This window comes from Stegodyphus dumicola, chromosome 1, assembly GCF_044657685.1.
Source record: "Stegodyphus dumicola isolate Sdum_Otavi_A_Nest chromosome 1, ASM4465768v1".
In the NCBI taxonomy this organism is placed as follows: Eukaryota; Metazoa; Arthropoda; class Arachnida; order Araneae; family Eresidae; genus Stegodyphus; species Stegodyphus dumicola.
In genome coordinates, this window is record NC_140768.1 from 131,528,466 (window position 1) to 131,542,258 (window position 13,793).

Sequence of the window (13,793 nt, forward strand, 5' to 3'; positions counted from 1 at the left end):
GTAGTTAATTGAAAAAGGTGAGTTACTCGGCAGAGTTTGGTACAGCTAGAACAGGTAGAACATACACCAGCATCTCTGCAATATCATAGCTGATTGAGATATTGTTGTACATAGCTAAATGTTAAGCTTCTACCCCAATTTTAAGGAGAACTACCAGGGGAGTAGTCAAAGGGTCTCCCACTCATCTTTCCCTATCCCAAACCTCTTGAGATGACTTTTGGCTTTGTGTGTATTGAGGTTCCCCTACTTTTACAAACATCCATGCTTTCTTCCAGGATTCAAATCCAAGCTCATTGATAATTGTTGAGTTGTACCAAATTCACTCATTCAAAAGGCTCATTGATAATCCTTACTCTCGAGAACATATAAAGAATGTAGAGTATTGCAATTCAGTAAAATTGATCAAATATATTTGCAAATATGTCAACAAAGGAAGTGATATGGCAGTTTTTCGCCTAGTAAATGCAGTTGAATCTATTAATGAAATTGACCAATACCAAATGAAGTAGCGATGAAACAGTATGGCATATTTTATTATCTCAAATCCATGATCATTATTCAACAATTGTTTATTTGGCAGTGCACCTTGAAAATGGACAGGGTGTGTACTTCATAGCGCCAAATGCACATGTAAGAGCATTGAAGATAGTGAATAATCCACCATCTTCAATGCTCAAATTCACCAAACTGACAACACAGCAGCAACACTGACATTTTTCTCATTATGTGAGGATGATATATTTGCAAAGATGCTACTTTAGTTTGAAGTGCCAAAATACTACACATGTAATGTAACAAGGGAAAAATTTCAGCGTCACAAACAAGAGTCAGTTACAGGAGATTCCAATTTATATTCGACCCATGTGTTAGGCCATCTGTACACTGTTCACCCAAACAATTCACCAAACAACCTGCGAATACCATTAATCAACAAACATGGACAAACATCCTTCCAAGAACTGAGAAGAGTAAACAGTCAAGTATGTGAATCTTTCCAAGAATTAAATCTTCTTGAAAATGATGCACATTGGGACACTTCATTAGCTCATAAGCTATAATTTTAAATGGAAAATTTAAAGGAAAAGATTTATTGTTGGCAAATATCCCAATGATTCATACAGATACGCCATTTAATTTAAATGTTTGCAGTTTTTGTTGCAAATGACCATCAGCAAAGCACAAGACAATTGCTACAAGTGTGTGGACTAAATAGCGAAAATCCATGCCTTTTCACATGGACAGTGGTATGTGGCCTGCTTATGCATTGGAAAGCCTTCTGGTTTATTTGTGTACGTACCAGATTGAGGGGGGGGGGAATTTGTGCATCCAAAAGCACTTATAATAATAGTGCCTTATATGTAGTCTTAATAGAATTAAACACTTTCTTTCTTTTTAAGTAGCACTGCAACACATGCTGGGTAACAACTTGTATGCATATAAATAGAGACAGATAGAAATCTGCTCATTTAAAAAAATGTAATAATAAATAAATTTAAAATAGTAATATATAAAAATATAATGATATTTAGCAGTGCATTGCTATTATGAAATTTAGCAAAAGTCAAAATGTCACTTAAAAGGCCAAAACCACTTGCGCTAAAAAGATGTGCCACGCACGTCGAGATGCTTTTGTCTCGAACTGTGCAAAAAAATGAAAATAACGTGGTGCATACATAGCCTAACAACGAGATTGTTTATTTCTTGAGTTACAGCTCTGGATTGCACTCGCAGACGCGAAGCAGCATAAATGAGACACTTTACCGCTTGTTATATTGTCGCGCACGGCATCGCAACCGTGATGTTTAGTCGTAGCGCAAGTGGTTAATTCTTGGAATAAAAATATTAAGTGATAAATAAATAGATTCATGTAAAATTTTAAACTGCTTTGTTTTTATTTTCATGCTTAAGTTTCATTCAATTATGTTTCATTTATTAGTTAAGGCTGCAAATAAAAATATTAAGCGATAAATAAATAGATTCATGTAAAATTTTAAACTGCTTTGTTTTTTTCATGCTTAAGTTTCATTTATTAGTTAAGGCTGCAAAGAACCATCACACTTTTCCATGTATGCTCTCATCACTTCAATGGTCAGCATATAAAGCTAGTCACTGTAAGCTCTGTAGGTCAAATCTCAGCAGGGGCATAACCCAATTTTCACAATGCCTGGCTTTAAAAAAAAAAAAAAAAAAAAGAGCTCTACGATGGCACTTGAACTAAAATGAGTTGGGTGATTTACCATCCAGACTTGGCTGACTGGATTTTGTGCCCCTGCTTAGTTTCCTTTTACATGAGAGAGAACATAAGGAATTATTGCATTCTTCTGTGTGCTGCTATATTGTAAGTGGCCTTGGTTCGAATAATGGCAAGTGCACAACTGATTTTTCATGTTACCTGGTTTTGAAAAACCTAATGATTTAGATGGCAACATATTTATTTGTTTACAATTAATTAGTGTTTGTGAACACTTTTACTACAGTTCATGCAAGAATGTACACATTCCTTTTTTTGTGAATAAAAATACTTAATAAATTAAAAAAAACAAAGATGAAATTTTAGGTTTCAGAAATGAGGCCAGAATTCAGAGAAATCCTGAAAGTCACGCTATTGTAAGACAGTGCTTCAAACCAAAGCTTTGCATTTTCATATGATCTACTGTCTGTTTTATTTTAATCATAAAGTTGGATTTCATGTGACATTCAATATATTGATTACATCTGAACTATACAATCAAATATACATACTGCAAATGATGTATAATGAAGAAACTGATCAAAATAAGCCATAATTCAATAAAAATACCAGTCTGAAAAATTCAAAACCCAAAGCTTGTGTACCAAAAACAAATCAACTTTAACAACAGCTTGCTTTCAAGTAACATGTTGACAGCGGCGTGGATATTCATTTTGAATTAGCAGTCCTTTTCGTGAGCTTTGAAAACAGGCCACAAATAAAGCAAAGACAGTAACAACATATTGCGATAATTGTAAGGGCAAGCTGGCACTTTGTTTAGCCTGCTTTTAAAAAATTAATAATTATATTTCATTTATAAGTTACATTTTAAGCTATTTGTTTTGTATTGAATGTTTAATTATAATGTTGAAATGTTAATGTATACTGTTGAAGAATTAAAATAAAATTAAATTTTGTACTACGTACTTACAAGCATGACCCATCGGTGAGTCATGCCAGCCTGCACAACAATCAAGCATAATCCAACGATGGGCCATGCTGCCCCACAGAACAGACAAGTATGACCCACCAGTGGGTTAGGCCGGTGTCAACGTGTTAAACAGATAACAACTAGCCAATGAGCAATCACTAAAATCATTAATCACAATTAAAGTGTAAATAAACATTTTGATAATTTTACTTAATATACATTACAAATTTGGTGAAACTCCAAAGAAATAGTTTTCATTAAGCAGTGAAATTATTTGCATCAATTAAAATATTAATAACTAACTATATCTGATATGAAGCACTGTTTTCAAACTTTCTGAAACAATAAAATACTGCTCAAGTTTCCAGAAAGTCCATTTATGTTGATAAAAATATATATATATATATTATTCTGGATTATCTACAGGACTTGAGCAGCTAATCTTAAATGCTATTTTTTGAATACACAAAATAGGTTAAGCATGCATATTTTAAAACTAATCTGAAGTTCAAGACTTTTACCTCACAGAAGGTAAAACAAAAATAAAACATACTAAAAGATTTCTTCTTTCTTAATTTCAGCCAATGAGAGTTTCTTAGTAGTCTTTTTCGAATTCCTGCCATTACTAATGTATATTTGTTTAAAAACATATTTGTTCATGGTACATAAACGATATTTATTATCTTATGCTAATAACTAGCATCTCTATTAGTTCTCAATGTGCAAATGAATAAAAAACTGAAAGTGTAAAAACGTCATTAAGCCCTTAATACATTATGTTAAGCATATTCAGACAATTTTTATAGAAAAATAAAACCTTAAGTATATTCAGGCATTATCACTGTTGAAGTGTACAAATTTCAAATTAGATGAAAATTAAAAATAAAATAAAATATAAACCAATAAAAACCAAATATAAACCAATTTTTGAGGAACTGTCAAAAATAAAATTAATAACTTTGGAAGAGCCCCTGAGGACCACCTCAGGACCTATTTAGAAAAGTACATACTGACCTTTATCATCCTAAACCATAGAGCCCTAAACAGCCATACAGCCCAAAACAAGGAATTCGGGATTTTTTTAAAGTTTTGTCCAGTAATATGTTCAGATCTTATCTGCAGAGAATTCTTATGTCTCGATTGTATATTTTCGCTTGGAGGAAACAATTCTCATGATGTTTCACACTGGTAGGAATATATCTGCTTGAGATACTTAAGACTCAATTTAGCCAAATTATCCATTACTCATTCCCAAAAATATTGCACTAGTTTGGAATCCACTGAACAACAAACTTTCTTTAGACAGCTTACGATAATTTAATACAACAAACTTCCTTTAGACAGCTTACGATAATTTAATTTTAATTTGTCTGTTTTATGAATGACATAATGCACTCAGCACATCAGTAAGAATTATATGATAAATTCACAGTACGGAAGAAATTCTACTAAAATGTACATGTTAATTTATTAAGGATCCTGGCAAGTCTGCAAGTAATATTTTAAAACTATTACTAATTAAAAAATATCAGACCATTATAAAAAAATCACATTTCATTTATACCTGCATGTGCATTTCATTACTGTCAGCAGCTTCAGGACTTTCAAGAATATCTTCTTCAGATACATGGACATATTCAGATTCAGTATCATCAGAATCACTTTCATCAATTGGAAGTAAATCCCTGGAAATTGACATTTCTATAGATTCAACTAAACTTTCCTCCTCTAATGGACTACACCTAAGAATATAAGATGAATATCATTATTTAATTAAAAAAAAAAAAAATCTTCTTCTGAATTCTCTCTCTCTCTATATATAATCCTAATGTATGCAATCCAGAATTTCAAACTTTTTTTAATTCATTAAAAATACTATATTATTCTAGCTTATACAAAAATATTATATGATAAGTACTATTTTAAATAGAATGTCCTGATTTCTAGTCCCAGAATGCATTTAAATTCAAGTTTATTATATATCCAGCACAGCCCAAAAATTCAAGTTTAAAAATTTTAACAAACAATCTCTTTTTTGCAGCTAGAAGTTAACTTGACCTGCTTCAACAATCAACTAATGCATACTTTTAAAAGCTGTGTGAATAAGTGCATTACTGTGGTCCGTTTCCAAAGGCCAGATTCTAAATCTCATTTTGAACCATTCCTCAAGAACTGTGGGAAAACAAACACTTGCACACTGTTTTTCTGCATATATCCTTTTGGCTTCAACTTCAAGATTGAACACTGCCCAATTTTAGAATTTAAAAAAAAGAGGGGTCATTGTTTTGTTTCTCTTTCTTGTTTCTATTGGTGATGTTTTACAAATGATTATTGAGAACAGTCAATAATCATTCTGTACGAATTAATGATGACAACAGTCAATAATTATTTGTTCCATCAGTGGCTGAGTGGTAAAAGCCGTTGAAATTTGTAGTTCTGTCCAGGTTTGTGTCCCTGTGAATGGACTGGCTGCATGAGTGCTTTGATGTTTGGGCCCACCAGTGGCCAAACGGTAAAAGTCACTGAACACTATTAGATTGGTTCGGGGATCGAATCCCGGTGGATAAGCTGGATGCATGGGCATTTTCATGATTTTAGCCATGTGTAACATGTATACAAGCCAGTTTCCCTTAGAAAGTTCTCCATCAAGGCAACCCTTTCTTTAGGCATATAGCCTTCGAGTGGTTTGCCATAATTAAATAAAATCAAAAACCAATAATTATTGATTACTATTTCACCAGTGGTTTACACATTATGTAATCACATTTCATTATCTTAAATCATGTCTAAAATATCGTTTTCCTGCATATACATATATGTGTGTGTATAAGTATAATAGATTGATGATGGTTTATTGTATTGTAATAACTTGGCAATTGTAGGTGGCATTACTAGATGCATAAGGTGGATGAACCTTGCAGACATGGGCGAATTCAATTGCTTCCATTTTATTTATGGTTGACGCACATTTCCTTAATCCAACAAAAATAAAATGAGCACTATATGCACTTCATAATTTCTGGAAGCTAATATATCTTAAGACATACAAGCAACGTATTAGCAGCAGCTAAGCATGCAAGAAAAGAGACACATTCAGTGATTGGATAAAATGTGTCTGCACTGCAGCATTATGCAAGATATCATAATGTAGATTAATCTTGAAATCACATAGTTTAGATTAATATACTATAAATAGTTATAATTTTTAGGACAGAAAAGAGAAATACCCAAATTAAAATGAATAAGAGGGACTATTGCCAATTAAAATTATAAGCTTTCATATTTTTACCTTATACACACACACACACACACACACATATATTTGCCCCAGTTCACCGCTCTTTCTCTGCTCACCAAAAGGAAAAGGGGGCACACAACATAGAAAACTGCTTTCTAAAAGCAAAGTGATCATGAAGAAGAGTTGACCAAGGTATCTTCAATGTGAACACAGGTGATAAGATGTTCAAAACTTTTTACAGAAGTAAAATCTTTTATTGTGATTGAGATGGATTAATGGCTTTCATCTGATACCATCTTCCAGCGGATTATCTGAGTTAAAGCATATATACTATCTAAATACTGTAGCACAGGAAAAGGTTTTTATCTTTAATTAAATCTTTAAACCTAAAAATCTTTTCCATTCAGCAATACAGTGGAATCTCTCTTAACTGGCAGCAATGTAACTTCCAGCGATTCTGGACAATGAAAATCTGTTGTCAGATTTTTCCAAGTAATTAATATACATTTCCAAATTTTGCGATGCCAACTGTAGAAACTGCTATTGCAATATCTGCTGATCATACTTTTTCGATCTATTGGTCATGGTTAAGTAAGTAATAGGAAAAAAAAAAATCATAGAGATGATTTAAAATTAAAACATACATACTTTAATTTTGGAAAAAAAATAAACAATATTTTAAAGTCACCTTATATAAAAGTTAGAAATTTTTTAATGTGACGACATATAACCTTGAATATCTGCCTGCCAATGAGATTGTCTCTGAAGTTTTATAAATTTGCTGTATATACAATTAAATCACATATTGATCCAGATGATCATTGTTAGGCAAACTTTATAAAGTAACTCTCGTACCCTGCATGTCATGTTCATCTTCATCCTATCCCAGTACAAGTCCAATTATTTTCTTGACATCTTAAACGAGTGTGACAGGAAAAGAACTGTCTACACCCCCTCAAGCTTGCACCTCCTATTTATTAACAAACCTTCTCTAACCTATTTACTAATGTTCATGTAACTAAGATGTTCAAGATGTTGGGTACGGCCCTGGATGGATTTTAAAACCAGGAAAATCTTTGTCACTTTGTTATGCTGCGTGACTCATAATCTATGAAGATGATCATAGCTTAGGTAAATCATCTAATTAGTATCTTTTTTTGGCACTAGATGTAGCCCTATGTCTATTATGGCAAAATTTATTGAAAATGCTGACCTTCATTCGGTTGCAATATTTTTTATTTTTGGTATTTTGTTTGGGAATCAAAGCGAAAATCATGGGTTGAGTAATGTAAATTAATAGAGCTGGCTTTCAACTGCATCAGCTGATATAAACACATGGAGAAGTTCTCATGCTTCTAAACACTTTTGTTTTTATTTTGGCATTACTAGATATATGTCTTATCATTTTAGAGGTTTTATTCATTCCTCTTACAGTCTGGCTCGCATTGAGGAAAATATTTTGTATATTGTTTAATGAAACATTTTTTATATTTCAAATGGCAAGAAAAATATAATGATAAAGGTTTTCAACTTAATTCTGGCAATTACATGAGCATTCCTCTCATATGTGCCAAAAATTAGGATAGTTGCACCACATATTTAATTTATGACAATTTTTTTCAAAAGTTACGCTTAGCAGCATTAAGTGCATCCTATCAGCATGCTATCCCAAAAGAGTGATTCACTTAACCCCTTTGCGCCGACTGTCACGTCTACGTGCCAGCAACGAACACACTCACTTCCCGGCCGACACGCAGGCGTGCCAGAGCGTTTTCCCGTTTAGCCCCGACTGTCACGTATTTGCGCCAGTGTCCTGGAACGTTTTAAAAACTATAATTTCTGTCACAAGATGGCACTGTATGTCCATATGGTTTCAGATACATGTACATTAGACATTCTACTCGAAATGAGAGAAGCATGACTCACATACACGTGTTTTTGATTATATAAACAAAAGGGGAAATAAATGTTTCCAAATGACGTGACTTATGACGTCTCTTTATATTCGCACGTGGTAGTTGTTTATTGTAAGTAGAGAAGTTTTATTTTCGCTAAAGCGTTGGGTATTTCGGTTTGCAGTTCAGTTTTTAGAAAATAATTAGATCTTGTTAGACGTGAATTCTTTCTGTTTTTACCGTTGCAATGCCAAAGCGTCGAAAATGTTTAACAGAGCATGAAATAGCAGAAATGATGCAAAATATTTCAGATATTGATTCTGAAACAGATTCTGATAGTAGTGATAGTGATACTATGATATATTCTGATCATAAAGAATCTGGCGAATCTAATGATGATGAGGACATTTCGGACATCTGTATGCCGAGTACGTCGGCATACAGATGTCCAAAATGTCCTCATCATCATTAATCCTTAATTAATTAATGTCCTAATCATCAATGTCGTTATTACAAGTGCAAAGAATGTAATGTAGGACTGTGTGTAGATCCCTGTTTTCAAATTTTTCATATGAAAAGAGAATTTTAAGTAATATATTTAGTTTTCAGATGTATAATGTTAAAAGTCATAAAATGGTGAGTAATGAAAATAAAATGTGTAAAATATGAATTTAAACAACAAATAAGGTAATTAAAGTATAAATAAAAATATCTATAAAGAATAAGCCGTTTAAATACTCTATAGAGCATTATTAAACAATGCGTTGATACTTCGGAAATTTCATGGATTTAGGCTTAATAGCAAAAAAGTCCCCGGTCCTGGACAGACGCTCGCATAAGACGCTGCCGGCCTACGCGATAAGCGTGCGTTTGCGCTACCCGGCGCAAAGGGGTTAACTGAAGTGCTTGTCCCAAAAGGGTTAAAAAAATCACGCATTGGGACATAAAAAGGGATCAGTAGTTAATTTACTATATTCTGGATAACTGATTGGTTAAGACTTGTTACTGGCAGAAACATAAATGTTTACCATATTTAAGTCTTCTGACTGTTAGCTTATTACATACTTTTTATTGCCTAAATTTTGAATTTAAATTTAGACCTTCAGTGCTATTATTTTGACATTGAAAGTTACAAAGGATTTTAGTATATAACATTCTTGTGCATATGAGTGTTACGGAATCTATGTCCTTGATATATCTCTAGTAGCTAGTAAAAATATTTTTGAATCATGAAGTTACAACATAAGGGATAATGTTATTTAAAGTGTAAATTTGAAAGAACAATTCATATTAAATATTTAACTCTCATAATACTGAATATCTCAATAAGCGTTTAACCTACATGTAGCGACATTACCATGGGAAATGCTTTTCATCATATATATATTAACTACATAATTTTATATCTCAAATATGCACTGCATTATTAATTGCATGTGTGCTGAAAATTCCCCATAATTATATCTTTGATAATATAAATTTAAACAAATTTATATTTAATTTTTAACAAACATGTATAAAAGTAAAAAAGCAAATTTAAATCCTAAAAAAAGGAAAAAAGCCAAAATAATTTTTAAAAAAATGTGCAAACATATAAAAGATTTAATTCTCGAACTAATCTACAATATCATTTAAATTCAGAAGCATAAGCAAATCAAGTGCAAAATCAATCCATGAAAATAAATTCACTAATTTAGTAAATTAAAATTAAATTAAACAATTTTTTAAAAACAATGCATAAGTGAATGACCGTTGAGTAGGCAGGAGACAGACTTATCAAGGGGAAGTTGCCTCCAAACCTAACTCTCCAATCATTCAATTCGTGTTTCGTCATTCATGCAGGCAAGGGTAAAAGTCAAAACCAAAAGTAATACCAATAAAGTGGTACCCTTAGAAATTAACATTTAAGAATTAATAATTAAGAATTAAAGTTCTGAAAATAAAATACTAATGAAGTCTTTTGAGAAACAAGTAAAGTCAAGAATTAAACTTTTTTCAAAAAATTAATAAAAAATTAATTTTCTAAAAAAATAAGAAGAAACCAATGTATTTTAGAAACCCTTGTCTACAGAAACCTCCCGGACACGAATATGCATATCAATAAAAAGAAACTAAAAAAAGAACTAGACATAATCCATATAAACCAATAAGAAACAAAAAGAACTAATTCACAATTTTTTAAAAAACAAATATATATTTAAAAATATAATTTCATATTTAGAAAATACTTAAATACTACATAAAAAATTTTTAAAAATACTAAATAGTAAGTAAATAGTAAGTTTTAATTCTAACTTACCTACTATATGAAGTTTAAATAAAAATGAATTAAAGCTATTTGCTCATACTTTTAGATACATAGATGATATTATAACTTTCAATAATAATTCTACCTTTGAGCAATTCAAAATTTACCCAAATAGTTTAACACTTAATAAAACGAATACGAATCAAGATACTATTGAATTCCTAGACCTGCAAATTATTAAACACAGCAAAATTAAATTATTTGATAAAAGAAGGAATTTCCATTTTCATACTATTAAACTAATTAATTGGAACTCTTAATATTTCTAGAAAAGTAATAGAAAACACGTTTCATAGCCAAATTATCAGAATAAAAAATATATGTACTGAAATAGACGATTTAAAGGAAGAAATAATAAAGCTAATTAATGTTCAAGTTGATAACCAAGTACCACCAAAATTTATTAATTTATATATTAAAAAGGCAGGACTTCACTTTACTTTATAATTTTTTGGCTCTTTTTGATATGATACCATTACCTTAAACCTTAGCTGGAGGGTAATTAAGGATATAAAAGAGTAGAGAAATTATCTTGTAAATTTTTTTGTAAATATTTTGTAAATATGTATATTTAATCAATACTGGATTCTTTCCTTTTACTAATAAAGGGCCAACTCTTTTCAAAAGTCTCAATTATAGCCCGAATTGAGTGAAGATTTTAATCTTCTTCTTCTAATTTTCCATACTTTAGCCAGTATTTAGTTAAATTTTGATATACCAATTGAAATCAAGTTCATTAAACATTTAATATTTTCTTTCATTAAGTATAACTTTTAATTAACTTCCAAAAGGAATTTTTTAGAAATTTCTGGGATTTTTTTTTAAGGGACTTTATTCCAAAAAAATTTTGGGAAATTTTACTTTAAAACTTTAATTTTAACACATTTCAGTTTTTCTTAATTACTTTAATTATTTGTAATTTTCACAAAAAATTTTTCACTTAACGTTTTTTACAATTTTTACACAATTTTTCAACAGAACACACATTTCACATTTCAAACAGTTTACATTTTTTATTCACAATACCACTTTATTTTTCTTCAAGCAAACTTACATCCATTGATTGGCTCAGTTACTTAACTCCCTAAATAACTGATAATTACTACCTTTAGGATTTTTAATTTTTAATATTAATGTTTACAAAAAAATTTTTACTATAATAAAGATAGCAGCTTAACACTCAACTTTACCTACATAAGTGCCATCTATATAATTTGAAGAACACACTTACTTCTCTTTAACAACACTTTTGCAGACCCCAACACTCATATAGTAGGTAAGTTAGAATTAAAACTTACTATTTACTTACTATTTAGTATTTTTAAAAATTTTTTATGTAGTATTTAAGTATTTTCTAAATATGAAATTATATTTTTAAATATATATTTGTTTTTTAAAAAATTGTGAATTAGTTCTTTTTGTTTCTTATTGGTTTATATGGATTATGTCTAGTTCTTTTTTTAGTTTCTTTTTATTGATATGCATATTCGTGTCCGGGAGGTTTCTGTAGACAAGGGTTTCTAAAATACATTGGTTTCTTCTTATTTTTTTAGAAAATTAATTTTTTATTAATTTTTTGAAAAAAGTTTAATTCTTGACTTTACTTGTTTCTCAAAAGACTTCATTAGTATTTTATTTTCAGAACTTTAATTCTTAATTATTAATTCTTAAATGTTAATTTCTAAGGGTACCACTTTATTGGTATTACTTTTGGTTTTGACTTTTACCCTTGCCTGCATGAATGACGAAACACGAATTGAATGATTGGAGAGTTAGGTTTGGAGACAACTTCCCCTTGATAAGTCTGTCTCCTGCCTACTCAACGGTCATTCACTTATGCATTGTTTTTAAAAAATTGTTTAATTTAATTTTAATTTACTAAATTAGTGAATTTATTTTCATGGATTTTGCACTTGATTTGCTTATGCTTCTGAATTTAAATGATATTGTAGATTAGTTCAAGAATTAAATCTTTTATATGTTTGCACATTTTTTTAAAAATTATTTTGGCTTTTTTCCTTTTTTTAGGATTTAAATTTGCTTTTTTACTTTTATACGTGTTTGTTAAAAATTAAATTTAAATTTGTTTAAATTTAAATTTCATTCCTTGCAGCAATGGCACAAAGAATATTTAATTAAATTTGTATTTAAATTTAATTTTTTTAATTAAATTCAATTTATTCTTATGAAACAATTTTGATAATATAAATATATATTTTATCATTAAAAATGCAGAGATGGCAATGGTTCACCATTTTCAAACAAAACTTTTCTGAAGTGGTTTCAGATGATTAAATAGGTACCACTAAAATGCAGTCGACTATTATGATACTTTTTAAACAAAACTTATTTTTGAAATTTACATATTCTACTTAACTACTATACATATACAACTTAAATATAATACACTATTACACATAATAATTTAGGCTCTATCTTACCTCTGTCTTTCCCTAGCTTCAGGATCAAAAATAAGCAAAAGGTTTGATATTGTCTGATGGGCGTTTATGTTTGAAATATCTACACCCTGTGCTAAACACAGATGAATTATGTTTGCATTTAGTTTAGCAACTTTATGCAGGAATTTCTTTTTTGAAGTAATATGTCCACAGAATTCACTGTAAAGAAAAATGAACTATTTATCTCAAGAAAATAAAATGCCAAAAATAAAAACAGCATTAATATATATGGCTCAAAAATATTTCAGTTAAATTAATAATTCAATCTTTACATATATATTATTACATATACTTAAGTTACTTTACATATATATCTTAATTGCAAAGATCTTATGTTTCATTAAATAAAATAATCTACAGATAAATTGTCAATGTTAAAAATCTGCTTTAAAATTATGCCTGAATTATTTAAATTGAGTATGACTGGATAACTAATTTTCATATTTAGAAAACTAAACATTACAAGTAAACATTTGATTCTAGAATACTGCATAATTTATTTTATGTTAATAAAAATTATAAGTAATTTTATTTTGATATTACACTACAGTTTTCAGCAACATGAGCAAGAAAAAATATAACCCAAATCAAGTGAAAAACACATCAACTGTAAGACGATATACAGATAGATGAAAGACAAGATAATTATGAGTTTGCTGTGTGGCTTTTGAAATGTTATTGCTTGTTGCTATGTTGAATACATTAATGCTTTTTTGGTTTCTCCTCCTCCAT

At 30.0% G+C, this 13,793-nt stretch overlaps 1 protein-coding gene across 1 annotated transcript in view; it reads right to left on the reverse strand.

The window, feature by feature from the left end:
• Atg14 (autophagy related protein 14) overlaps nucleotides 1-13,793 on the reverse strand; it is a 108,824-nt gene that overhangs the window by 4,524 nt on the left and 90,507 nt on the right. Inside the window, exons 8-9 of the mRNA XM_035350123.2 lie at nucleotides 13,044-13,220; nucleotides 4,726-4,903 (exon numbers count right to left, since the gene is read on the reverse strand). Coding sequence (XP_035206014.1) covers nucleotides 4,726-4,903; nucleotides 13,044-13,220 — 355 coding nt within the window. The remainder of the gene's footprint in view (nucleotides 1-4,725; nucleotides 4,904-13,043; nucleotides 13,221-13,793) is intronic.